Source organism: Taeniopygia guttata, chromosome 37 (assembly GCF_048771995.1).
Source record: "Taeniopygia guttata chromosome 37, bTaeGut7.mat, whole genome shotgun sequence".
Classification (NCBI taxonomy): Eukaryota; Metazoa; Chordata; class Aves; order Passeriformes; family Estrildidae; genus Taeniopygia; species Taeniopygia guttata.
In genome coordinates, this window is record NC_133062.1 from 5,909,061 (window position 1) to 5,933,580 (window position 24,520).

At 54.1% G+C, this 24,520-nt stretch overlaps 2 protein-coding genes across 2 annotated transcripts in view; one reads left to right on the plus strand and one right to left on the minus strand.

Moving 5' to 3' along the window:
- The window catches only part of LOC140681608 (uncharacterized), a 370,130-nt gene that overhangs the window by 47,274 nt on the left and 298,336 nt on the right, over window positions 1-24,520 (plus strand). The window lies entirely within an intron of this gene.
- Window positions 13,152-20,916, minus strand: LOC116807118 (uncharacterized). Its single transcript, XM_072921513.1, has 3 exons — window positions 20,796-20,916; window positions 20,200-20,342; window positions 13,152-14,324 (listed from the first exon to the last, which is right to left on the minus strand). The coding sequence occupies exons 1-3, from the start codon at window positions 20,860-20,862 to the stop codon at window positions 13,641-13,643; spliced, it is 894 nt and encodes a 297-aa protein (XP_072777614.1). The 5' UTR covers window positions 20,863-20,916; the 3' UTR covers window positions 13,152-13,640.

A 24,520-nucleotide genomic window follows, 5' to 3' on the forward strand; every position in this document is an offset into this window, starting at 1 on the left:
GATTCAGACAGATAGTGTTCATGTGCTTCATTCTTTCACCTGTTGCCTTGGGCAACAGGACAGATTTTCCCATGAGACAACCCAGGGAAAAAGTGTGGGAGACTTTGGCAAAAGCAGCTGGTCTGGACAGCATTTGCCTGACCCATTCGAAACCAGAGAAACCATTTTCAACATGCTTGGTAGGTGTGCCAGTGGAGGGATGGTTAGTCCCAGGGGACATCCTTCCAAGGGTTCTGAAGTTTCTTTCGGATCCTGTGGAGGGATGGCATGTTTGGACACAGTTCCTTCCTGTGGCTCACTTTGAACCTCTGGATTTGGACCTTTTGGGTCAACAAAAATGAAATTCTGTATCAAATTCAATCCATTGGGAGTGACAGAGACAAATAATCACATGATAGATGTCACTCCAAACGAGTTCTTTCACAGAATTGTATCATCCTGATGTAATTACACCAAAATGATGAGCGAACAATCCCTTCAAAAATCCGACCATTCTACTAAAAGGGATGCTTTTGAATTTGCAGGGACAGAATTTGGCCTGCTATCCCTGCAAAAATCAAGGGTGGTCCATGCAGCATTGAAAGATCTTTTGTTAACACACAGCATGACCTTGATAAGAGAGCAAGGAGAAAAAAAAAAAATCTAATGAATGAAGTGATCCAAATTGTGACAATGATAATGTTAATAGCAAGAAAAAGGCTCGGAAAAACTGAGTGGTTCTGCTTTCACAGCAGGTGGCATCAAAAAGGGCCTTGGTGCAGTTGGATCAAAAGAGGTTGTGGGCAGAGTAAAGATGCCCATGTCATTTCTTTTGCATCGAATGATTTGTTAGCTAGCAGTGAGAAATGAGAACAAAACAGCAACTGAACATCTATTGTGAACACAGCAATTGAACATCTATTGTAAACACATGGACACAAGAGTGATAAATTTGAAGAGGTATCAGAGGACCAAACACACCTGGAGAAAAATTAAACCATAGGTGGGTGGTGTGTTCAATTTGTTTTACTTTTCACAGTTGTAGAAAAGAGATTTTGAAAATAGTTGTACGTAATTATAAGGTATTGTAATTCTTCTGATGCTTGTGCTGTCCTTGCCTCAGTGCATGAGGCAGACCATGGACAAAGTTGTCAAAGAAGTGTTCTTGGTTCAAAAAGGAGAGGGAGATGTGGGAATCCAGGGCTTCCCTCTGGCTGCCCTGGCAGGTCTGGGACCCTGGCAGGGGGTCAGGAACCCCCCTGGACAGAGCCCCGAGAGACACTGTCTGTGATCTCTGTCCATGGAGAGGAGTTTTCAATCTTACAGGATGAATTACAAGCTTTAAGTGTTTGATAAGAGTAATAATTAAGTGTGACACGGGTGCAAAAGTAAAATTTTAGATTTCTAGATTAGGGGTTCAGAGGGGACAAGATGGAGGAATTGGGTGTGTCTTGTCCTTTTCCTCCTTCTTCATGCCCTCCATGTCTCACTGTAGTGTTGGCATTTTTCTATTGGTTTAGGCTGGGAACACGCTGTTCAACATAGATGATAGATATTGGCACATTATTGTAAATATAGTACACGCAGTTTCTGGTATATAATGTTTGTACCATCCCACTGAGGGGCAGAGCCCCGCACACTGCCCTGCAGGACAGAGCTGCGGAAGGGCAGCAGAACATATTATAGATAAGCAAGAATAAACAACCTTGAAAACAGCACAGACGAATTATGGCTTCTTCTTTGGCAACGGGGCAGAAAGACAGAGACTTTCTACAATCTCGGAATCACCAATACCCACAGATTCCGACAGCCAGCTGGCCAGGCTCTCTGCCCAGACCTCCAGCTCCTACGCTGGGCACTTCCCGCTTGTAATTTCTGTTGTTTTCCCCCCCCTCTACGCAGCCTCCCGAATAATCCGACTAGCTCAAAGATATGGGGCTGTGAGGGGAGGAATACCAGGAGAGGGAAGGGTATTCAAAAGAGGCTCTTACCCCAAGGGTGTTGGAACAGCTCTCTTTATTCTGTGGTGTCCATGGGAGAGCGGGGCAAAAGAGAGAGAGCACAGGAAGTCTCAGGGGTCTATATAGGTTTTGGACAGGGTGGGCTTTCCTGGCTCTCCACCAACCCCGTTGGGGCAGGAAGGAGGATCCAGGGGTTATCTTGATCAGAGTCACAGAGTCCCGGGGGAAGGGGGGCACAGGGTGCCATGAGCTCACCGTAACACCTCCCCCTTATTTGTTAAACAAGGTTGCAGGAATTCACTGGGCTCAATTTAACCCTGAGCAGGGTCCCGAACACTAGGGTTACAAAGAACAGAATAACAAAGACTAACAAAATTGATCTAACAACAGATGTCCACCACCCCATGAATCCCCATCCCTTAAACATTCTCTTCAGCATTTGCAGGATGACAACTCGCATGGGGTTCATCACAGGGTTGAGTGGGAGGTAGGTTTTCTCTAAGAGGAAAAACAAACATTTTAAGAACATGTTAAAGTTTCTGTTTCTGCCGGAAGGAATTCATGCCTAGGAACTTTCTTCTTCTCCCATCCGGCGGCGTCTTCTCTTTGAAGCATCAGATACTTGCTTCTTGTCCCCTTCTGTTTGACCTGGATTCTTGGGGACAAAAGGTTTCACCCACTTCTGGGGAATCCACCGAGAGCCTGAGGGAGTAGCTACACATGCATAGCCACGACCCCAGGTTACAAGTCCATAGGGACCCTTGGTTTCCCAAGTTTCTGGATCCCTAATCAAGACCGGGGGATGCTGAGACAATTTGAACTGCTTGCTACTGTTAAAGTGACGCACAACTGGTGGACTCATATTTTCGAATGAACAATTCAGAAAATTGATAGTAAACATAGCTTTACAGAGCTTTTCTCGTGGAGACATCCACGGAGCTGAGCTGTTTTGTTTTTTCAATACCTGCTTGAGTGTCTGGTGTGCACGCTCGACTACAGCTTGACCTGTGGGGGAGTGGGCAATGCCAGTTTTATGTTCTACTCCCCACTGTTGGAGAAATTCCAGAAACTCCTTGGATACATACGCTGGGCCATTATCTGTTTTGATCGTTTTTGGCACCCCCAATACTGAAAATGCTTGCACTAGGTGTTGTTTGGCATGTGCAGCCTTTTGTCCTATATGGGCAGAGGCATACACTGCACCTGAGAATGTGCCCACGCTCACATGAATGAATTCAAGGCGACCAAAACTCTGAATGTGTGTGATGTCTGTCTGCCATACCTCACAGCTGCTAAGGCCTCTGGGGTTTACCCCCATGCCTAAGGATGGCACCGCCTGGAGCTGACAATTAGGACAGTTGGTCACAATGGCTCGGGCCTGACTCCGTGTAAGCTGGAACTGCCGAATCAAACCTGGCACGTTCTGGTGGTAATGCTGGTGACTCAGCTTTGCCTGCTGGAAAACATCAGGGAGACTTGCCTTTTCAACTGGTGCAGTGAAGGAGTCTGCTTTTCGGTTCCCCTCTGCAATCTCACCTGGCAAATCAGTGTGTGACCTCCCATGCATCACAAAGAATGGATGTTCTCGGTGCGAGATTAAATAAATTAGCCTTGAAAGTAACCTGAAGAGATGTTTCTATTTCTCTGAGCACAGCCTGCTCCGCCCTGGACACTATACCTGCCACATAGGCAGAGTCTGTCACCAAGTTGATTGGCTTGGAAAACTTCTCAAAAGCTCTCACCACAGCAGCCAGTTCAGCCACCTGGGGGGATCCCTCCACAAGCTCAACATCAGCTTCCCAAAGCTGAGTCTGTGGATTTCTCCAAGTCATCACCGACTTACGGGAAGCCCCAGAGGCATCAGTGAACACTGTGAGAGCCCTGAGTGCCCTCCGGCTCCTTTTCTCTTGAGGAATCAGGTGGAATTCCTCATTGAACAACTTGTGAGACGGGGCATGGACTGATATTTGTCCCCTATAGCTGTCCAGAGATAGCTGGAGACTGGCACTGCTCTGGAGCAAATGCTCAAACATCCCTTTGGTCAGTCTCTCAGGAGAGCTCCTTCCCTCCTCAGAAAGCCTGACTGGAAGGTGAATACATGCAAAGTCACACCCTGCTACTTCACACAACCTCACCCTGGCCTTCTGAATCAGCTTTGCTATCAGCTCTTGTGGCCTAGTGATGGTTTTGGATCTTTGGAGCGATAGGAAAACCCATTCTATGATTAAGAGTGGGTCCTTCTGCCCCTTGATCCATTGGAAAATCAACCCGTGCAGGTGTGGCAGCTTTCCTAGAACAATGAACTGGAAAGGCAGATTTGGGTCACACCGATGTGCCTGCCTTTCTGACAAGGCCTTCTGTACCTTTTCGATTGCTGTCTTTGCCTCTGGAGTCAGTTCCCTGGGGGAGGCCAGCTCCCTCTCCCCCTTCAATAAATTGAAAAGAGGTTCCAGATCTTCATTTGTGAGGCCTAGCCAGGGCCTTACCCAATTTAAAGACCCACACAGCGAGTGGAGGTCTGCTAATGTTCTGGGGTTGCAATTAATCTCTAATTTCTGTGGGACAATAGTCCTTGCAGAAATTTCCAGGCCCAGGTATCTCCAAGGTGGCATTCTTTGAACCTTGTTTTCCTGCAGTTGGAATCCAACAGAGGTTAAAACTTTAATCACTAGGTCAAGCGTGTATTGGAGTATAGAGTCATTGGGAGCACACACAAGCACGTCATCCATATAGTGTAGGATGATGGCATCCTTTCTCTCTGCACGTACTGGAGACAGCAGTGCTGCTACATACTGTTGGCATATGAAAGGGCTGGATTTTAAACCTTGGGGCAAAACTTTCCAGTGGTAGCGTTTCATCGGGGCTTCTCTATTGACAGTAGGAACTGAGAATGCAAACCTCGGGGCATCTTCAGGGTGCAATGGAATTTGGAAGAAACAGTCCTTTATATCTAACACAGCCAATTTCCAGTCCTGGGGAAGCATAGCTGGACTAGGCATCCCTGGCTGGAGAGGTCCCATGTCCTCCACAATTTTGTTTATCTCTCTGAGATCGTGGAGCAATCTCCATTTGTCCTTCCCAGGCTTTTTTATTACAAAGACTGGGAAATTCCAAGGGCTGTCTGTCTCTTGCAGGTGTCCTTGAGCTACCTGCTCCTCCACAAGTTTTTCAAGCGCCTCGAGTTTTTCTCTACTCAAAGGCCACTGTGCTACCCACTTTGGGGTGTTATCCAACCACTTTAACTTGTGGGTACGGCGCTCCATAGTGGCTACTTCTGAAAATCCTGGGGTGTCTTAGGAATGATTAACTGGACTCCCCACTGGGACATGGTGTCTCTCCCCCACAGAGGAGCCTTATAGTCTGCCACAAACGGGCGAACACTTGCCGATCTCCCGTCAGGTCCCTCAATTTGCACTACATTTTTAGAAATTTTTGCCAATGTAGTTCCTCCTATACCCTGAAGTTTGCCTGCCACAGGTTGCAATTCCCAGTGTGATGGCCACATGGTTTTGGGTATCACCGTGATGTCTGCACCTGTGTCCAGAACACCTTCCACCTGAAGGTGCTCTGACCCATGTGCTAGGTTGCATGCCATGGAGGGTTTATCCTCTCCTACTACTTCTGCCCAGTAGACTTCTGGAGATTTTCCTTCTACTGTGATTTCCACTGAGACGGGAATGGCTTGTGCCAGAATTTGCCCCTTTTCTAGATAGAATGGAGGGTACAAGCAACGTGCCAACAGCATAAGGCTGGATATTTTTCCCTTAGTAGTCATGGGAACTATTTCAATCTCAGGAGGTGTGTATGCTGTGTCCCCAATAACAAAATACTCACTGTCCAGTTCCATATCGTACGCCTGCAGGTCTTGTGAGCTGTTTGGCAGGTCCACTACAATGACTTTCCAATCAGTGTTTCTGAAATGAAATCCTTTGGCAGTCACTGTACGTGGCCGGCCTAGTGGCTGCCAAACCTTGTTAGTAATACATTTCACATTTTTATTTTTCTCTCCCCCCCCCCACCATGGTACCCACCCTCCCCCTTATTTGTTAAAAGAGAGGCATTGTCACATTTTGGTCCTGCTACATTTATATCTTTGCGTGTAGCAGTAGGTCCGCGCTGTGCATTTAGTTTTTTTGTTTGTTGATCTGTCTCTGGTTCTGGTTTTGAGGACAGTTTCTGGCAAAGTGTCCTGGTTTCTTGCAACGCAGGCAGATGATGTGCTGCAGCTGTTGTGATGATCTGGGTGGCTTCCTTGGGGTTGATGCAGCAGTGGCAACAGGCTGTAAATCTGCTGGTGCTCTATGACTGATGGGATTATCAAGCAGCTCTGCTCTCTTAGCGCAGGCTTCGATCATCTGGGAGAGTGGGTGCAGGATCAAAAGGAAGGCTGAGAAGAATCCTACGACAGGTCTCATTTGCATTCCTCTGAGCCATTTCTTTAATCAACTCTGTTTGCACACTGGTGTGTTGCACCTGTTTTTCAACTTGGCTTCTCAAACGATCCACAAACTGTAAAAAACTCTCAGAAGGAAACTGATGTTAATATAGCTGCATTCAACCTCAGTGCCTGGTAATTGATACAGAGTCTTTTCTGCAGCAGTACAGATTTTTTCCAAGATCGATCTAGATAACAGTCTGGTTTGTTTTTCTGGACATTGTATGTCCCCTGTACCACATAAATGATGCATTGTAAGAGGCTGACCATCACTGTCAATGGCTTCACTGGGTGTATGTTGTATTTCTTGCAAATCTATTTCCAAAGCCAATTTCCACTTATTTTCCCATATGTCATATTCAGAGGATGTTAGTAAACATTTAAACAAATCAGTTATATCTTTCGGTACCATTTCATTTGAATTGAAGGTTGCTCTAATCATACCTTTAAAAATCTCACTAGACCTCCCAAATTCTCTCTGAACTTTACAGATTTCTGTTTTGTCTGTATGGTAAAGGCTGATATGTTCTGGTACCATTTCTTCTCCCTAAATAAACCACTGGAGCTACAGATGGTATAGATTCCTCGGTAGAGGCAGGGTTATGTCCCCCCAGCGCCCCCCCCGGCCCCGGTGAGAAGCAGCTCGCACCTGTCCCGGGCTGTCTGCCCCGCAGTGCAAACTCGGTCCCCGCCCCGGCTCTGAGCCGCTGGGCTGCCGTCCCCTGCCCCCGCCCTGCTGTCCTCCGCGCTGGGGCTCAGAGGAGTGCAGGGGCCGGCCCCGCCCCTGTTCCCGGGGCAACACGGGGGCTGGCACTGATAAGGAGGGTGGGGTGTTGCCGTGGGAGATAAGGAGGTATTGGAGGAGGGGAGGGAGGAGGGGGTGGGGGCGGAGGAGGGGGCGGAGGGCGGGGGAAGCAAAGGAATGCGAGTGGGAGGGGGAGCGGGGGATGGAGTAGCCAGCGCCGGTGGAAGCACATGGCCGCCGCCATTATCTGGCCGCGTGTGCTCCAGAGACGCTGCGCTGCTCTCTAACGCGACTTCCGGACTATATTTCTCGGAAAAGCAAGGTGTCAGAGAGGAATAAGGGGTGGGTGAGGGGTTTTCAGGGTTGGGGTATTGAGGAGGTGGGCAGGAGGGGGAAAAGGGAGTATTAGAACTGTGGATCTGCGTTTGTATGCTTTTTTCTGTTCTAAAATCTTTTTGCGTGCTTGTAAAAATATCGGAATAAATCGAGAAACTTTATGTTCACCATTTTTGACTTTTAAAGTTAATATCTGTCCAATTTGATTCCAAAAAGAAAGCAAATTCAGTTCCTGCACCGTAAAATTTGGTATTTCTGCCTTTAGCCAGCACACAAAATGCAGGAGAAGCTTTTTAGAGAACGATACATTGTTTAAAATATTGCTAAGATGTGTTAGTGTACTCTTTTGTTCCAGCGACAGGTTTGTACCCATGACTTTACTCGTATCACTGGTCTAATCTCCACCAGAGTTAATAACACAGCACGAATGATTTGAATTTCCCTCCGTGGAAATACGAGCGGGGGGGGCACAGGGGGAGGGGCGCTCATCCCTCTGCTGCCGGAGCAGCTCTATCCCTCTCCTCCCGTGTCTTCTCCCCCTGGAACGTGGGTATGCGCAGCCCACCGGTTCCACGCTGATCTGCAGAGAGCCCCTGGCACCCCCTCTCGCAAGCAGCCTCCCGCAGTCACTATGGTCAGTCCTCCCAACCAGGCGCGGTCCCGGGTGCCATGAACGGAGAACTCACCAAGCCTGTGCACTGCAGGGTTTGTCTGTGAAACCTTCTGGGGGTTCCCTCTCCAGTCGGCTCTTCCTGGGGTACTCAGGCAGAGGGCCTCGACTTGTCCCTGTCACTCAAAGCCTTTAAAGGCAGCTAGAGTACCAGGGCAGTTGACTGTCCCAAAAGCTATTGAATTCCACCGAAATAGGGGGTCCAGCTTCTTCGTGGGCTCAGAGCAGCACACGTTTGGGCGCCAACTGTAATTTCTGTAGTTTCCCCCCCTCCACGCAGCCCCCAAAGAATCTGACCAGCTCAGAGGTATAGGCTGTGAGGGGAGGAATATCAGGAGAGGGATAAATATTCAAAAGAGGCTCTTATCCCAAGGGTGTTGGAACAGCTCTCTTTATTTTGTGGTGTCCATGGGAGAGCGGGGCAAAAGAGAGAGCACAGGAAGTTTCAGGGGTCTATATAGGTTTTGGACAGGGTGGGCTTTCCTGGCTCCCCACCAACCCCGTTGGGGCAGGAAGGAGGATCCAGGGGTTATCTTGATCAGAATCACAGAGGCTCTAGGAAAGGGGGGACAAAAGGGTGTCCATGAGCTTACCGTAACAGTGTCTGACCCGGAGTTTTTCCGAGGTGTTATTCCTGCAGCTGACCTCGAGGCCAGACCACAGGACTTGCTGACCCGTGGCCTTTCTGAGGCTTCTCTTCTGCAGGTGCCCTCGAGGGCAGAGTGTGGGACTTGGTGCCCCGGAGGCATCTCCCATCCCTGCTGCCGGTGCCCTCGAGGCCATAGCACAATCCTTGACAGGAGTCTTCTGTCCTTGTGGCAGGAGCCCTCGAGACCAGAGCGCAGGACTTGCTGTCCTGAGCCTTCCTGAGGCTTCTCTCTTGAAGGTGCCTTCCAGGCACGAAAGCAGGACTTGCTGACTCGGAGTTTTCTGAGGCATCTCTCCTGCAAGTAGCCACAAATCCAGTCACTGACATGGAGCAGAGACCCCCAAGAGAGCTCAAGCTGGCCTGGGTGGAGGAAGAGGAAGAAGGCCCTGGAGCTGCCCCTGCACACGAGACTGTGACACGGCAACAGAGTGCGAGGCACAGCTCCGGGTGCTCCCCGTGAACCTCAGCTCTGGGACCACTGTCTGCCCCAAGCTTCAGGGGCTGCAGGGGGAGCCCGGCTGGGCTCTGCCCTGGGGCCATCCTGCAGGGACAGCTGCACACAGGGAGCATTCCCTGCCACAAAGAGCCAAGCCAGGGCTGCAGGGCAGCTGCTCCAGCCCCGACTGCACTGCTGAGTGCTGTGCTCTGGGGCTGGGGCTCCCCGCACAGGGGACTGCACTGGTGTGCCAGAGGAGACAGAGAAGCTGCAGCTTCCGCCTAACTGAGGTGGGTGTGTGGGCTGGGAAGAGTGGGGAGGCTCAAGGGGATTCACAGAGCTCACCCTGCTGCAAGGATGAGGAAAAGGGAGTGGGAACTCAGCAGTGAGGAGAGCTGGGGGCTGGAGAGCAGCTCTGAATGACACTAAAATCCCACCGGACCTCTGAGACATTGCTGCTCCTCAGCCAGTGACAGGATGAGTCCCTAAGCCTGGAGCTCAGCCTTCCTCATGGTGAGGGGCACCAAGGAAGGCAACAGTGTGATGGAGACTGGAATGGGCTGGGAACTCACTGGGGGAAAAGAGGGAGCAGTTGGGAAGTAAAAGGCAGGTGGGGAGAGAACAGTTCAGAGAAGGGCTGAGCTACAGCTTGAGCAAGGTGCAAAACGTCATTTGGGGTCATCCCAGATTGATTTCATTTCAGAAGCTATTGAACAAGTTTATTTTTTGGGTGGTGGCATGTTTTCCCTTGGAGGTGTACACTCTGCAAACTTGAGCTGTGCTGCTGAAATGCTCAAGCAAGTCTGTGCTGCAGGGCACCCCATTTCTCCTTTGGCTGATTGCAGCCCGGTGCTGAGCTCCAGCAGGGTCCTGGCAGAGCCCAGAGCAGCCTCAGCACCTGCAGAGCCCGGCTGCAAGGAGAGAAACCAGAAAGCCCCGTCAGCTGAAGGCTCCTGTCCCATTGTCCCAGCTGCCCGCGGTGCCCCGCACTTCCTGATCCAGACTGGACCACACCTAGAATGCTTCCTCTAGAAAAACTAACAACAAATTATTAAAAATAGATTTCAGACAAATAGGGCAACAAGAAAAAAGGTAAAAAAATCTTATCTCTGTCAGAGGCTTGGGGAAGGCCCAATCCCTGCATGCCAGGGAAAAACCCACCCACAGGTGAGGGAAGCCCAGGCTTTCTCCCTTCCCCCTGCACTGCCCCCATGGTGATCCCAAAGCAAACAAGGGCAGTGGAGCAGCCCAAGCCCTTCCTTGCCTGCAAAGCAAAGCAGCCCCTGCACAGGCTCTGCAGTCCCACCTCTGCTCCCACCATGGGGGTTTGTTTGTGTCGGGCTGGCTGCCCCAGCCCAGCCCCACCCGGGGCACGGTAGGTGCTGGGGGCTGTTGGCAGGGCCAGGAGCCCACTCCCATTTCGTACCCACCCCAGCCCATGCCCCCAGCCCTGCCAAAAGCAGCCTGGCAGCCGACTGAAGGATCAGCTGCATCTGCCCCAGCAAAGGGGGAACCTTTGGTTCCCGGCAAGGCTGTGCAATGCCCAAATCTGGGAGCATCCCCCTGTGTGTGGACCCATCTGCAAATTCCCTGTGGAACCTGGCTTTAAAGGAGATGTCAGAATCAAAGGCCACCATCTTCAGCCTGCCGGTGGTGAGGTGGAGCAAGAGGTTGTCATCCTCGACGTCATCCTCGCTGCCCCCAGCAGCAGCAGGGCCCGACCCAGCTTTGCTTCCGAGATCAGACGAGACCGGGCGCTCTCAGGGCGGTGTGCCATGGGCACCTGCAGCCCCTCAGCAGCGCCCTTCAGCCCACCACACCACCCTCCGGGCACAAGCCCAGAACCCCAAAGGGGCTCGACAAGCCCAAAAGGGCCGCCCCTGCCCACAAGGGGATCGAGAGACAGACCCGAGCCTGCAACACACACACAAGGCACAAAAAACCACACAAGGCCCACGTGCCCCTTCCCTCCTGCCCCTCGCCATGGCTGCCCAAGAAAACCCAAGCACCAGAGGCCCTCTGGCCAGCAGGCAGCAAAAGAAGCCTACAGCACCCAGTATTCCCAGGGGGTCTCCCATGCAAGTACTAACTGGGCCAGACTCAGCTTACATTGCAAGATCAGACCAGACCGGGCGCTCTCAGGGCGGTGTGCCATAGGCACCTGGCAGCCCCTCAGCAGCGCCCTTCAACACACCCCAACACGCTCGGGCACAAGCCCAGAAAACCACGGGGGCTCCGCACGGCCAACAGGGCCAGCCCTGCCCACAAGAAAATCTAGAGCCAGACCCGAGCCCACAACACACACACAAGGGATAGAAAAAAATCAAGGCCCATGTCTAGGTTTGAAAAGACAGGAGTCTGTGAAGGAAGGCAAAAGCCTCCTGTGAAATGGAAAAGGTAAACCCCCTCCCTCCGAATTACCACAATTTAACAAAAGGCTCTCAGGCAAAGATATGGGAAAGGGAATAATAGTTCTTTACCAGGAAAAAAACTAAATAAAAATAATAATTTAAAAAATGCAATTAGTACAAATGAAACTAGTGATGGAGGCAGAAACCTGACACCCTGAGGAGTCAGGGTGTTGGTAGTAGTCCAGTTAAAATGGTGGCTGCTCCTCCTGGAGTGGCAGATGAAATGCTGCTGAAGTGGTGATCTCTAGAAGGGTGGAGTTTTCTCTGAAGGTCTGGTAGTAGCTGGGCCTGGTCTTCCTCTAGGAATTCAGCAGAGAAGAAGCTGGTGGGATGAGGTTCTGGGGGTCCTGGTGGGCACTGGAAGGGAGTTTGGGGGTACTGGGTGTCACTGGGAGGGACTAGAGTGAGCCTGGAGGAGCTGGATGGAGATTGGGGATGGAAAAGCAGAGATTGGGATGAAGTTGGTTGTGCTGGAAAGAGACTGGGAAGCGTTTGGGTGAGTCCTGGTGGGGCTGAGAAGGGACTGGGAGAGGGTTTAGGCGTACTGGGGTGGTGGAGACGACTGGAAGGGGGTTGTGGGATTCTGAAAGGGATGGGAGACGCTTTGGTGGGTCCTGGGGAGGTGAGGAAGGGATCATGGCAAGTTTCAGGGGGTCCTGGGTGGACTGGGAGCAATCAGGAGGGTGCTTGGAGAGGCTTGGGGTGTCAGTGAGAGGTTTTGGGGGGTCCTGATGCCTGCAGGCCTCCCAGAGATGCCGCTGGACGCCACCGGCAGCAAGATGCAGACGGGGATCAGGGACTACGAGTTGGGCTTTGTCTCCCTGGTGCTGGGGCTCAGCTTCTACCTGTGCAAGTGGGTCCCGGGGGTCATGTCCCCTCTCCCCAAGACTGTGGGTGCTCCACCTGGGGCCCCCAGCCCGGTGTCACCCCTGTTTCTCTGCCCACAAAGCTCCTGAGCCGCCGGCGGCCGCAGAGCTTCCCCGTGGCCTCGGGCCCAGCCGGGATCCCCCGCTCCATCCCCACGCTGATTTTGGGGGGTCCTGTGTACCCCCAGCCCTGCTGTCACTCTGCCCCTGCCCGCCTGCTCCCAGTGTTCCCAGTAAAGCTTCCCAGTTAAACCCAGCCCAGTTTGTGGGGGGCACTGGGGAGGGACTTGGGGGGACCCCACGGCGGGGCCGGCACTGGGCAGGGAGGGCGGGGTCCGGGTGGGGAACACTGCCTGCTGCGGGTCTGCCCGGCAACTGTGAGTCATCAGCGCCGCTCTCTCTGATTGGCTGACTCTTGTCCACCGCATTCTCTCATTGGCTGAGGAGAGGCCCGGGAGTGCAGAGAAGGAACGGGACAGATCCCGCCCCGAGCAGCGGCACGGGGACAACAGACCCAGCCCGGGCACAGGGAGGGAATTTATTACCAACCAAACCACGGCAGCACAAGGAGAAGGGAAAGAAATCCCTCCAACACCTTCCCCCCACCCAACGGGGATCACCCACAACAGGGTAATCCACCAGGGAGAGACGGGGACATCCGAGTTTAGACCAAAGCCAATTTTATTGTGTGTACCAGTTTTTTATACAGGGATTTACTTCTAGGGTCCTTATATAGGGCTCTGTTTTTGGTAACAATTTCCCATTGGTTACACATTCTTCGTGACATGACATCACCTGGCAACATTATTTTATCACAAAGTCTCACACCACGTTGCTCGGTCACTTCTTGCCCAGGGAGACTTCAACTGTGTCTGTGTCTCCCACAGTTTCTGCTCAGTCAGGCCTCACATATCGGGCCCCTTTATCAGCTCCATTGCTTTACTCTCTGTTTTATTCCCCATACGGGGGCACCAGGGCTCTGCACAACGGGGGTCACTGGGGATCATCCAGCCCGGATCCTCCCATGGGGGATGGAGCTGGAGCAGCGCAGCAAGCTCTTCCCTCACTCTCTTCCCTCACTCCAAGCTCTTCCCTCACTCTCTTCCCTCACTCCAAGCTCTTCCCTCACTCCAGGCACTCACAGGGCTTCAGTTAGTGGTGCCTCCGTTGGTGCTGGGTCAAGTGAGAGCTCCTGGAGAATCTCTTCCCACACTTCCCACACTCATAGGGCCTCTCCCCGGTGTGGATGCGCCGGTGCACAGTGAGGTTGGAGTTGCGGTTGAAGCCCTTCCCACAGTCGGGGCAGCGAAAGGGCCTCTCCTCTGTGTGAATCCGCTCATGTACGAGGACACTGGAGCTGGTCTGGAACCTCTTCCCACACTGGGGACACTCGTAGGGCCTCTCCCCAGTGTGGATGCGCTGGTGCCTGGTGAGGTTGGAGTTTTGGCTGAAGCCCTTCCCGCAGTCGGGGCAGCGGAAGGGCCTCTCTTTCGTGTGACTCCGCTCATGTACAAGGAGATTGGAGCTGGTCCGAAACCTCTTCCCACACTCCCCACACTCGTAGGGCCTCTCCCCAGTGTGGATCCTCTGGTGCTGGATCAGGTTGTCGCTCCGACTGAAACCCTTCCCACATTCCAAGCACTTGTGGGGCTTCTCCCTGCCATGAGGCTTCTCCACCAGCTCCGAGCTCCGGCTGGATCTCTGCCCGCCTTCCTGGCTCAGGGGGGCTCTTTCCTCCCCGCAGCTCCCTGCGCTGGGTTTGCAGCTCCTCCTCCTGCAGCATCTCCGGGGCTTTTCCTCCTCCTCCATCCAGACACGCCCAGGGAATGAAAAATCCTGGTTTGGGGTAAAAAACAAGAGGAGAGCACCTTGGACTGGAGATTCTTCCGTGCTTCAGTTCATCTCAGGAAGTCATTGGGAATCTTGTGTCTGTAAGAACCTCCAAAACACCAAGATTTAGCCCAAAAATCCCACAAATTTCAAGACACAGATCAAAAACTCCCCAAACATCACAAGTCAGCAAAAGCCTCCTCCAAAACATAAAGATTCAGCTGCCACATAAACCAAAGCACCAACATTTAGCCCACGAAAGCTCAGAAACACCAAGATTCATCCCCTGAAATCCTGGATCCCCCTTCACAGTCACTGGCGGCATGTGGGGGAAGCAACGCTCCTGGGGCTGGGGGGAGGCTGCAGATACAGGGAGGGGTGGAACCTTCTGCTGCTTCCTCTTTCTGCTCCTCCTCATCCTCCTCTGGTCTCTCCTCTTCCTCACACTCCTCTTCCTCCTGATATTCCTCCTTCTCCTGCACAATCCCACCTTCTCCTGCCACCTACATTGTTTGACCATTCTGTTCCTCAAGCCTGCTTCTCCTTCCCTTCTCCTCCTGCCCCCAGGCCCAGCACCCACTGCCGGCTCCCTCTTCCCCCCAGACCCACAGCATCCCAGCCGAGGGGCAGGGATGGAGCTGGGGCAGGTCGGGCTGGGGCAGCGCTGGGCTCTCGGCCGCTCCCGCCCGCACTCGGTCCCCACTGCAGCCGCTCCCGCCAGGACAGCGCGGGGGGGCCCGGCCTTGGCGCTGCCCCACTCCCACCTCCCCAAATTCCCCTTGCGGGGGCGATGGGGCCGAGGCGGGGAGTCCAGTTGGGGAAGGCTCAGAGGTCCAGGGAGATGTACACAAGGGAGTGACAGGAGAAGGAATCGGTTTTAGAAAATGTTATTAATTGATGACATAGACTGCTGCTCAGCCAAGGTCCTGCTCTATTCATGAACTTCCAGATGAACAACAAAGACTTAACAGAGCCATGAATATCATTTGCTATATAAAAGCAGGGAGCATATTCAGGGAGTATGTAGTAGCTGGATGGGGAAGTCTGTAGCTCACAAGTACTTCAGCCAATGGGGAAAGCAGAGGGAGATGTGGCCAGGAGAATTAGGGTGAAATGGAGGCTGTGTCCTCCAACAATTGGAGAGATCCCATGGGGAATGTCCCATGGCCTCTCCCATTTTTAGGAATGAAATTAATTTCACAGGACTCCTCTGTCTGCTTTGTGGACAGAAACCTCTGGTGATGTCAATTTTCCCGCACACCCTGGGGCAGGGAGTGCAGCTGAAGGTGCCTCACCCACTTTGGGTGATCGGCTCCCTTGGCTGGCGGCGGCACCGGGGATTGATTGGGGACCCAGGAGTGACCAGGAGACAGACGAGTGACACATCAGGGGGGTCTGTGAAGAGTCAGCAGGGAGAGAGCACTGAAAATCTCATCAGTGAGTGCCCTGGGATCTTCGGGGAGTGAACATGGCAGGGCACCCATGGAGGGGAGAAAAGGGAAAGCCAGGGAGGGCTCCTGGCCAAAGGGATGATGATCCCAAAATGTCTCTGAAGGGTCCCATGGGAGAATGCTGAGGTAGTTTGCACATTCCCTTAGAGGTAATTAAGGACATGGACACCCAGGGGGGCAATAAGGGAAGGGGAGAAGGGATTTGGACAACAGGGGATGGATGGTGTTGGTGCACTGGGAAGAGATTGGGTGAAGAGGAGTGTGCAGCAATATGGTTCAGGCAAGAAGCAGCAGGAGGAATGTGTGTGGTAAGAAAAAGGATGATGGCAAAGAGGAGGAACAGAAAAGTACTCAGGATGGGGATGTTTTTCAGCAGGGTCTTATCCTGACAATTTGCCAGCTGATACTTTGAATTCCCAGTTTCCAGGAGAGGAAAAGCAGGAGGTCAGGATATCAGGGGTTTCTCTGTGGTGGGCAGCAGCAGCAGCGGGCGCAGAGGTGCGGGACCGGGAGCAGGGCTGGGGGCCTGTGGGGAGCTGCGGGGGCCGGGCTGGGGCTGTGGGGCAGCCGGGGCTCAGCGCCGGGCGCTGCCTGACCCCACCAGCCCCGGGCAGGGCCGGCAGTGGCCCCCGGCCCCCAGGAGGCTGCGGGACGCCCCGGCCGCTGCCCGGCCCCGGGGAGCTGCCGGCCCTGCCCGCCGGGGGGGCCGCCTTTGGACACTGCGGCAGGACAGGCACCGGCTCTGCCATCCGGGCTGTGCAGGGGACCCTGAGCACAAGGAGCAAAACAAAGCAACATCTGGGAAATGCAGAGTGCACATGGAAGGTTCAGGATTTTCTGTTAAGGATTTGGTTTGGGTCCCTGCAGAAAGGAAAGATTTTGCAGAAAGCTCAGCAGCTCTCAGAGGATGAGCACCCACAGGCAGTGACCGGGGCTGCAGGAGTGGCAGAAGAAGGCCCTGCAGCACTTGGGCACAAAGGCACAGCAGCTGAAGGCAAGGAGGGATGAGCAAAAGGCCAAGCTGAAGGCAAAGGCCATGGCAGAGTTCCCACAGCCCCTGAGGGACCAACCCCAGGGCCCAAGGGGGCCCCAGCACTCAGGGGACGGCCTCGGCCACAAGCACCTGGCAGAGGCATTGCCCTCCTGGCCAGAGCAGAGCCCACCCAAACAGCCCCTGGGAAGGAGTCAGGGCTCCAGCTGCAGCCCACAAGGACACTGCAAGCACAGACAGCAGCACCCTCAGGAGGAGCGAGTCCACCCCTGCATGGACATGGATTGTCAGGGCTCTCTGAGCTCCCATCCCACCGGGGACCCACCACACTGCAGCCCTGGAGAACATCCAGGCTGGGTCTGCATCCAGAGGAGGCCTCTCCTGATGGACACAGGGGCCTCTCCATCCACTCTGAATCTTACACCTAAGAGGGGAAAATTGTAAAGGAGTGTTTTCATTATTAAGGGAATAAATGGGAAAGCTGAGCTGGTATCATTTGTTCAATCCCTCTTAGGAGCTGTGGGGGATAGGTTTGAAATAAACCCATTTCTTTTCTTCCTACTGTGATTCATATTAACTAGGAAGGAAGTTGATGGTGGCATTGTAATATTGTAAAAGGTGATACAGAGGTTATTGCTGCTGTACCTTTGTGTCACATGTCTGGACTTTTTAACCCCAGACAGCCTCCATGCTGTGGTATGGACAGGAGAAAGAGAGCAAAACCTGAGAAAATGAACAACCAAAAATATTGATGCCTCAGCTGTGGCTCTTCCAGACTCAGAAAAGAAATTGGAATTGATGGGGAATGTTCAACAGGGCCATGCCAAAGGAATTCTTGGGCCAACAAGTTTCACCCAGTGGCCACAGTGGCCTCATTGTCTGCAGAATTTTTCAGCCACAGCTTCAACAGGAACCGAGGCCCAAAACCTGATGACAACAGGATCTCCAACTGTTCCAGTCTGCCATCAAGTTCAAGCTTTGATAACCAAAAGAGCCTCGCAATGGATGAGCAGTGCTCGGTTATTACAGTGTGAAACTTGTTCAGTGGCACAGGAGGATTCAGAACTGAGGACAGGGGAAGGGTTTAACCCAGCCTCCTGTTTGAACAGCCCCCAGAGGGGCTGGGAAGAAACCTAGCACTGCATTCAAGTGACACAGCTCCAGACCCAGCCTGGGGGAGATTCAGGAGACATTGCCTGGCCTGAGGCAGAAAATGTCTTTGTGGATGGCTCTTCAAGGGCAGCAGAAGGGAAAAGAGTTCCAAGACACGCTGTTATTGAGGAAAGGGAATCAGACAAAGCCCAGGTTACCCCCCATGGTCAGCTCAACCGGCACAGCTGTGTGTGCTTGTAAGAGCCTGGCACTGAAATGCCCTGGGCAGGAAGGCTTCAATATCTTCTGGTGACACCATCTCACCTAACAGGGGGCAAAAGCAATTGTGATTGCTCAGCAACCCCTGGATCACTTTTAAAGATATTTCTAAAAGAAATCATTCCAATAAAAGGCATTGAAAATGAAAGAGACTCAGACAGCAGAGCTCATTTTACAGGAAAGATCCTCCAGGGGGTTATGGCAGCTTTAGGAATACAATGGGACCTCCAGAACCCCTGGCACCCCCAGAGCTCACGCTGGGTACAAAGAATGAAAGGGGAAAGAAAGAAACACCTTTGGAAGCTGGGGATAGAAACCAAGATGCCATGGGTACAGCTTTTGCCATTGGCTTGGGCAAGAAGAAGAGCCAGACCCAGGGCAGATATTCAATCATTTCCCCTTGGAATTGATCTCGGGAATTCCTTACCATGGGAATTCTCCACCTAGTGCAGGGTGGAGATAAGGGATGCACATTTAAAGCAGTCTGTGGCCAGAATCCTGTCTCTGGTGCAATCTCTCCCCCAGGAAGCTGGGCTGGCACAGAGCCTGCCTTGGCACTTTGCTGTTGCCAACATCCCAGCAGGACATCGGCTCCTGCCTAAGGAGTGCAGAGCAGCACCACTGGTGGCCAAGTGGCGTGGCCCGTGCCAAGTGGCCCCGAGGCCAGAAACAGCCGCCAGCACAGCTGAGCACGGGGGGGACCCCTCAGCCTCGGCTCCAGGTCTCTGCAGCCCCGGAGATTTGCACTTCCCGCCTGCAGCAGGAGGATGGGAGGCCCCCACTGAGCCTGCACTGAAGGCAGCGCAGCAGCAGCCAGGGCTCCACAGCGGGGCAAGGCCCTGGGCCTGCCCACACATCCTCTGCTGAAATCCTCGGCCTGGCCACCCTCCTTTGGCAGCTCCAGCCACCGGGGACAGCCCTTGCTGCCACTGCTGCAGCTTCAGCGCTCTCTGGGCCTGCCCTGCCACAGCTGCTGGGCAAGAGCACGGCACAATTCCACTCTGGCTCTCACTTACACTCACACACTGCCCTGCCTGCCATGGCATTGATGGAAAATACACCAGCTCATAGACTTTAACATTGTTAACCTTTCATTTCTCTACTCTGGCTTGCTTTGCCTTGGCCCTAGGGAAAGAAATGTTAAAGGTTTAGTTAAGAGATGTTACACCACTCAATGGAGATGAGTTTAACATCTCAACACACTGGGAATGGCCCAAAAGATACCCACAAAGATAACGACCAGCAGCAAAACATCAACCCCAGCAGCAAACAGCAACCAAGACCTACCCCAGACACTGCCAGGGCTGCAGACACCTGGTCTGCAAAAGGCTGAGAAGGAAATCCAGCACTTCCCACCTCATTAACAGCAGAAGCAAAGAAATCCGGGGCCACAAGGAAACCAAATACTAAAAACTGCACAGCCCGAAACTACATAACATTTAACCAGTGGATTTAGACTGGTTCAGACTGTATCAAGTTCGGGAAAAATCAAGTAAAACCCACGTGTCATGGAACGATTTTCTCTGCACGCCCGGGCTTTGTGGGGATGGAATGATTTCTGCAGCACATCCTGGCCAGAATTAAGGAATGCCTTGACTCTTCCACTAAACATAGTGGTAGAGTTTTTCTTTTTTCCTGCAGTTTCAGTGCAAAGTTTATAGCATTGGAGTATTTTTTGTAATAATCCTACTTCTATATTGCCGGTTGGGTTTGGTCAGGGATGTGAGAATGAGATTTTACTCCGAGGAGAAAGAGAAGAAAGTGAATTGCTTTGGAATTTTTTTGTCTGTGTTTTATGTGGCTCTTAGAGATACCAAAATTTTGGTCTGCATTTTTCAACGTTCACCTTTAGGCTGCACTTCGTAAAACTAGAAGAGATTTAAGTGTGACCCTTTTACCCATAAACAGTAAACAGATGATCTGAAGGAAAAAAAAAATCAGCAGGTTGTGGGGGGGCCACATGTGAGGCTGCTGAAGCTGCTCTGGAAGAGAAGCTGCATTCCAGGCACCCACGAGGAGCTTTAGAAATGCAAATTAACACTGCTGGGGCAAAGGGGGGACAATGTACCTGGCTCTTCTTGCCTGGGGCAGGAATTGGCTGATTCCCTCTGCCCCTCACCCCAAGCTCTGCCTGCTTACACAGATGGAATCTGCACAGCTGAAGGCAGAGCCCATGGTGAGGATCTGACTCTGAAACAGAAATGGCTGAAGCTGCAAAGGGAAACAGCAAATGGAGAATGTTGTGAAAACTTCACTGCCAGGGGTCCCCCCTCTCGGGGTCCCCGCTGGGGCTCCTGGGGCTCTCCTCTCTCTGCGCTCCTGCCCAGGGAAGCCGCGGCTCTCCCGGGGCTCCCCAAATCCGGGGTCCCCCCGCCGCTCCCGCCGCTCCCCCGCGGTCCCCACGTGGCCCCGGCAGAGCTCGGAGGGCCCGGCCGGGAAGCCCAACCCGCACCGCGGGGGGACCCGCATCCCCCCGGCCCCGCCGGGGCTCTGCCGCCACCCGCACCGGGACACCCCCAAAAACACCTCCCGGGGACCCCCGATGTGCCCCCGAGGGCAGCTGCGGCTCGGCCTTGGAGCCCCGCCAGCTCCATACATCCACCCAAAAACCCCAAACCCAGGGAGCCCCGGGATATTTGGGGCCAGCTCCCCCTGCCCGGGCACCTGCGAAAGGGGGGCGACGCTCCCGGGGGGCTGCGAGTTCAGGCAGAGCCGGAGCCCCGCGGTTCATCCTCCCCCTCCTCCTGCTGCTCTCGCTGCCGCTCCGCCTCTTCCTCCCTCCTCCTCCTCCTCCCCGCAGCCGCGGGAGGGGCGGGGATGGAGCCGGGACAGGTCGGAACGCAGAGAGGGGTGGGGGGATGCCAGGAGTGACTGGGCTGTACTGGGATCATACTGGGAGCAGCTCCTGGGTGACTGATCCTACTGGGATCATACTGGGATCCTACTGGGAGTGAGGAGGAGCAGCGCGGTGGCTCCAGCGCTGGGGCTGGGGGCGCTCCTGGCGGGCGAGGGGGGAGTGGGACCCCGGGCACCGGGACCCTGAATCGCCATTGCCGGCACCGGGACCCCCCCTGCTCCCCTTATCCTGCACAGGGACCCCCCTGAATCCCCCATTTCCGGACATCAGGGCCCTCTGCTCCCCTTTTCCCTGCTCCCAGCCTCTAGATTTCCCGTGTGCCTGATCCTGGAACGCCTTGGAACACCTTGGACCCCCATTGCTGCCTTTCCCAGCCCCCAGCCCCACCTTTGTGCAAAACCAGAGACCCTCTGAACTCCCCCTTCCCAAACACCCCGGGTGTCCCCACCCTGGTACCCCTTTTTGGGAAACCCTGGACTCCCCTTTCCTGGGCTCAAGGACCCCTGGAACTCCCTTCTACCTCTCCATCCCTGCCCCCCCATTTCCGTGACCCTGAGACCCCCCTGCGCCCCCATTCCTGAGAACCAAGACACCCTTTTACCCCTTTGCCCAGCACTGAGACCCCCCTGCACCCCCTTATCCGGCACCAACACAACCTGTTCCCATCCCCTGCCTCTCCCAACCCCCAGTCCCACCCTTTTCCCTGACCTGGGACCCCTGGGCCCCCATTCCTGCCTTTCCCAGCCCCCAGCTCCTCCTTTCCTTACACTCAGGAGCCCTGGCATCCCCTTTCCTGGGCACAGGATTCCCTGGACACCCCATCCCAGCTCTCCCAGTCCCTGCACCCCCTTTCCTTGGCTCTCAGCCCCTGAACCTCCTTCCAGCTTTGCCAGCTCTGCAGGTCCCCCCTTTCCTTGGCCTGTGGACCCCCCTGGATCCCCAAACTCTCAGCCCCCTCAGCTCCCCCAAATCTCCATGTCCCCCCAGTTTTCCACTCCCTGCAGTTCCTGGAAGTGGCGCTGTCAGAGCCCGGCCGTCCCCCAGTCCTTGATTGTGGGGGACGTGGACGGGACCCTCTGCGAGCGCTGCGGCAGCGAGCGGGGCCGGATGGAGGCACAGACACCGGGGATGGGGGTGGGAGCTGAGCTGGGATATTGGGACAGCCAGAGCTGGGATATTGGGATAGCCAGAGCTGGGATATTGGGATAGCCAGAGCTGGGATATTGGGATAGCCAGAGCTGGGATATTGGGATAGCCAGACTTTGGATATTGGGATAGCCAGAGCTGGGATATTGGGATAACCAGAGCTGGGATATTGGGACAGCCAGAGCTGGGATATTGGGACAGCCAGAGCTGGGACATTGGGATAACCAGAGCTGGGATATTGGGATAGCCAGAACTGGGATATTGGGATAGCCAGAGCTGGGATTTTGGGATAACCAGAGCTGGGATATTGGGACAGCCAGAGCTGGGATTTTGGGACAGCCAGACCCTGCTCAAGGACAGGAACCGGCCCGTGGCTGACAGTGACCTGGAGACGGGGCCGGTACAACCAGAGCAGGGGCAGTGGGGGGAGCCAGGGCTGGGCTGGGATCAGTGGGAATGGAGGACTCTGAGGGGCTGGGATGGGATCTCTGGGGATGGGAGGGATCTGTGGGGCTGAGATGGGAATCCAGGGAGCTCCAAGGGGCTCCCAGGGGCTGGGACACGACTCCATGGGTCTGTTCTCTCCTCGTTCCCAGGTCTCCACACAGTGCAGGGGGTTTCCAGCTGTGACCTCCTGTCCAACAGAGCGTCCATGGATCCCACCTGTACGGCTATGAGGGCTGGGATTTCATCTCCTTCCAGCTGGGATCCAGGAGCTTTGCAGTGTCCAGCGGTGCTCTCTGGATATCCCAGAGGTGCTGGGAATCCAGAGGGATCATGGTGGAGCAGATGAAGCATTACCTGGGACACACCTGTGTGGAAAGGCCCCCAAAATACATCAGATATGGTCGGGAGGCTCTGGAGCACAAAGGTGGGTGTAGGAGGGGAAGGGCAATTCCTATGGGAATGGGGGATTCAGGAATGGGGGACTTGGGAATGCAGGAATTGCCATGGAATTTCCATGGCCAGATCTCCCTCTCATCCCAGTCAGGTGAGAATTCCATGGATGGATCTCCTCCCTAACCCACCACCATGGGAATTCCATGGGGAAATGATTGGAATTGATAACCAATCCAATGAGAGCAGTGCAATGAGGAGTAATCCCTGCTGGGATTCCATGGGACATTGATCCCAATCCTTTGCCCAGGCTGGCTCTGCTGTGCCCGTAGCTGCACCAGGGGAGTGCCCTGTCCCTGCCCTGAGCCCAGCACAAGCCTTTCCTTGGGTGTTCCGTGCCCTGCCCAGGGCAGGAAGGCACTGCCGGAGCGGCTTTGGTGGCCCCAGGCACCCGGCTGGGCTGCAGCCACTGCAGGGGCTCCTGGGGAATGTTCCAGAGCAGAGCTGAAAGCAAACAGCAGTTTCTGGAGGGGATTCTGCCCCTGGGCCTGTGCTGGGAGCCCAAGGGCAACAGGGCAAAGTGCTGGGGCTCAGTGTCCCTCGGCCAGGCCGTGTTCCCTGGCTGTGCCCTGTCCCTCAGCTGTGCCCTGTCCCTCAGCTCTGTGGGGCCAGGTGTGGCAGCAGGACCTGGGGCAGCCCTGGGGGAGAACAACCCTGAGCCCCAGCTGGGCCAGTTCCCCCAGCTCCCCCCAGGCCACTCCCAGCATGGGCCCTGTGGCTCCCAGTCACCCCCAGTATGGTCCCACTCACTTCCAGTTACACTCAGTGTGATCCCAGTATCATCCCGGTCACTCCCAGTGTGATCCCAGCACGATCCCAGCATGTTCCCAGGTGTTCCCATTCACCCCTATAATAGTTCCAGGCACTCCCAGTATGGTTCCAGTCCTTCCCAGTATGATCCCAGTATGAACCCAGTCACTCTCATTACAGTACCATTTGCCCCCAGTAAGGTCCCAGTCACTCCAAGTCACCCAGTATGATTCCAGTCACTCCCAGTATGATTCCAGTCACTCCCAGATAGTCCCAGTATTATTGCAGTAACTTCCTTTATGGTTCCTCTGTGATCCCAGTCACTCCTGGTTAATGCAGCCTGGGGTCCCAGGGGTCCATCTGACCCCTGGGCTGCCGCTGCCGTGGGTGTCCGGATAGCGCTGCGCTGTCAGGCTCAGCCTGTCTGGGTCCCTGGGCTCAGCTCCCAGCCACAGGCAACTTAGCGAGCACCTCTGGAGTGATTTCAGCTCTGTGAGTTCAGCTCTTGGTGATTTCGCTCTGTGCTCACAAGTGCCTCCTGCAGACACACAGGGATAGAGAGAGGAAAAGGCTGTATGTGGTTCCACAGCGATGTCCTTTATTGCCAGCTCCTCTGAAGGGATGCAGTGACAGTTCTTCTGCTGAACTGGGCAGAAATGGGCCTTTATATGGGGTACTGGGGTGTTGGAAATTGTCCAGTCGCCAGAGTTGAGAAGAATACGACCAATAGCCTTATTAC

Coding starts and splice junctions, on each gene's coding strand:
- LOC116807118 (XM_072921513.1), bottom strand. CDS start 20,862: ATGAACCGCGGGGCTCCGGCTCTGCCTGAACTCGCAGCCCCCCGGGAG. Junction 20,343..20,795: donor GCGTCGCCCCCCTTTCGCAG/GTGCCCGGGCAG, acceptor TTCCCTTTGCAG/CTTCAGCCATTTCTGTTTCA. Junction 14,325..20,199: donor CCCCAGGCAAGAAGAGCCAG/GTACATTGTCCC, acceptor ACCCCAAACCAG/GATTTTTCATTCCCTGGGCG.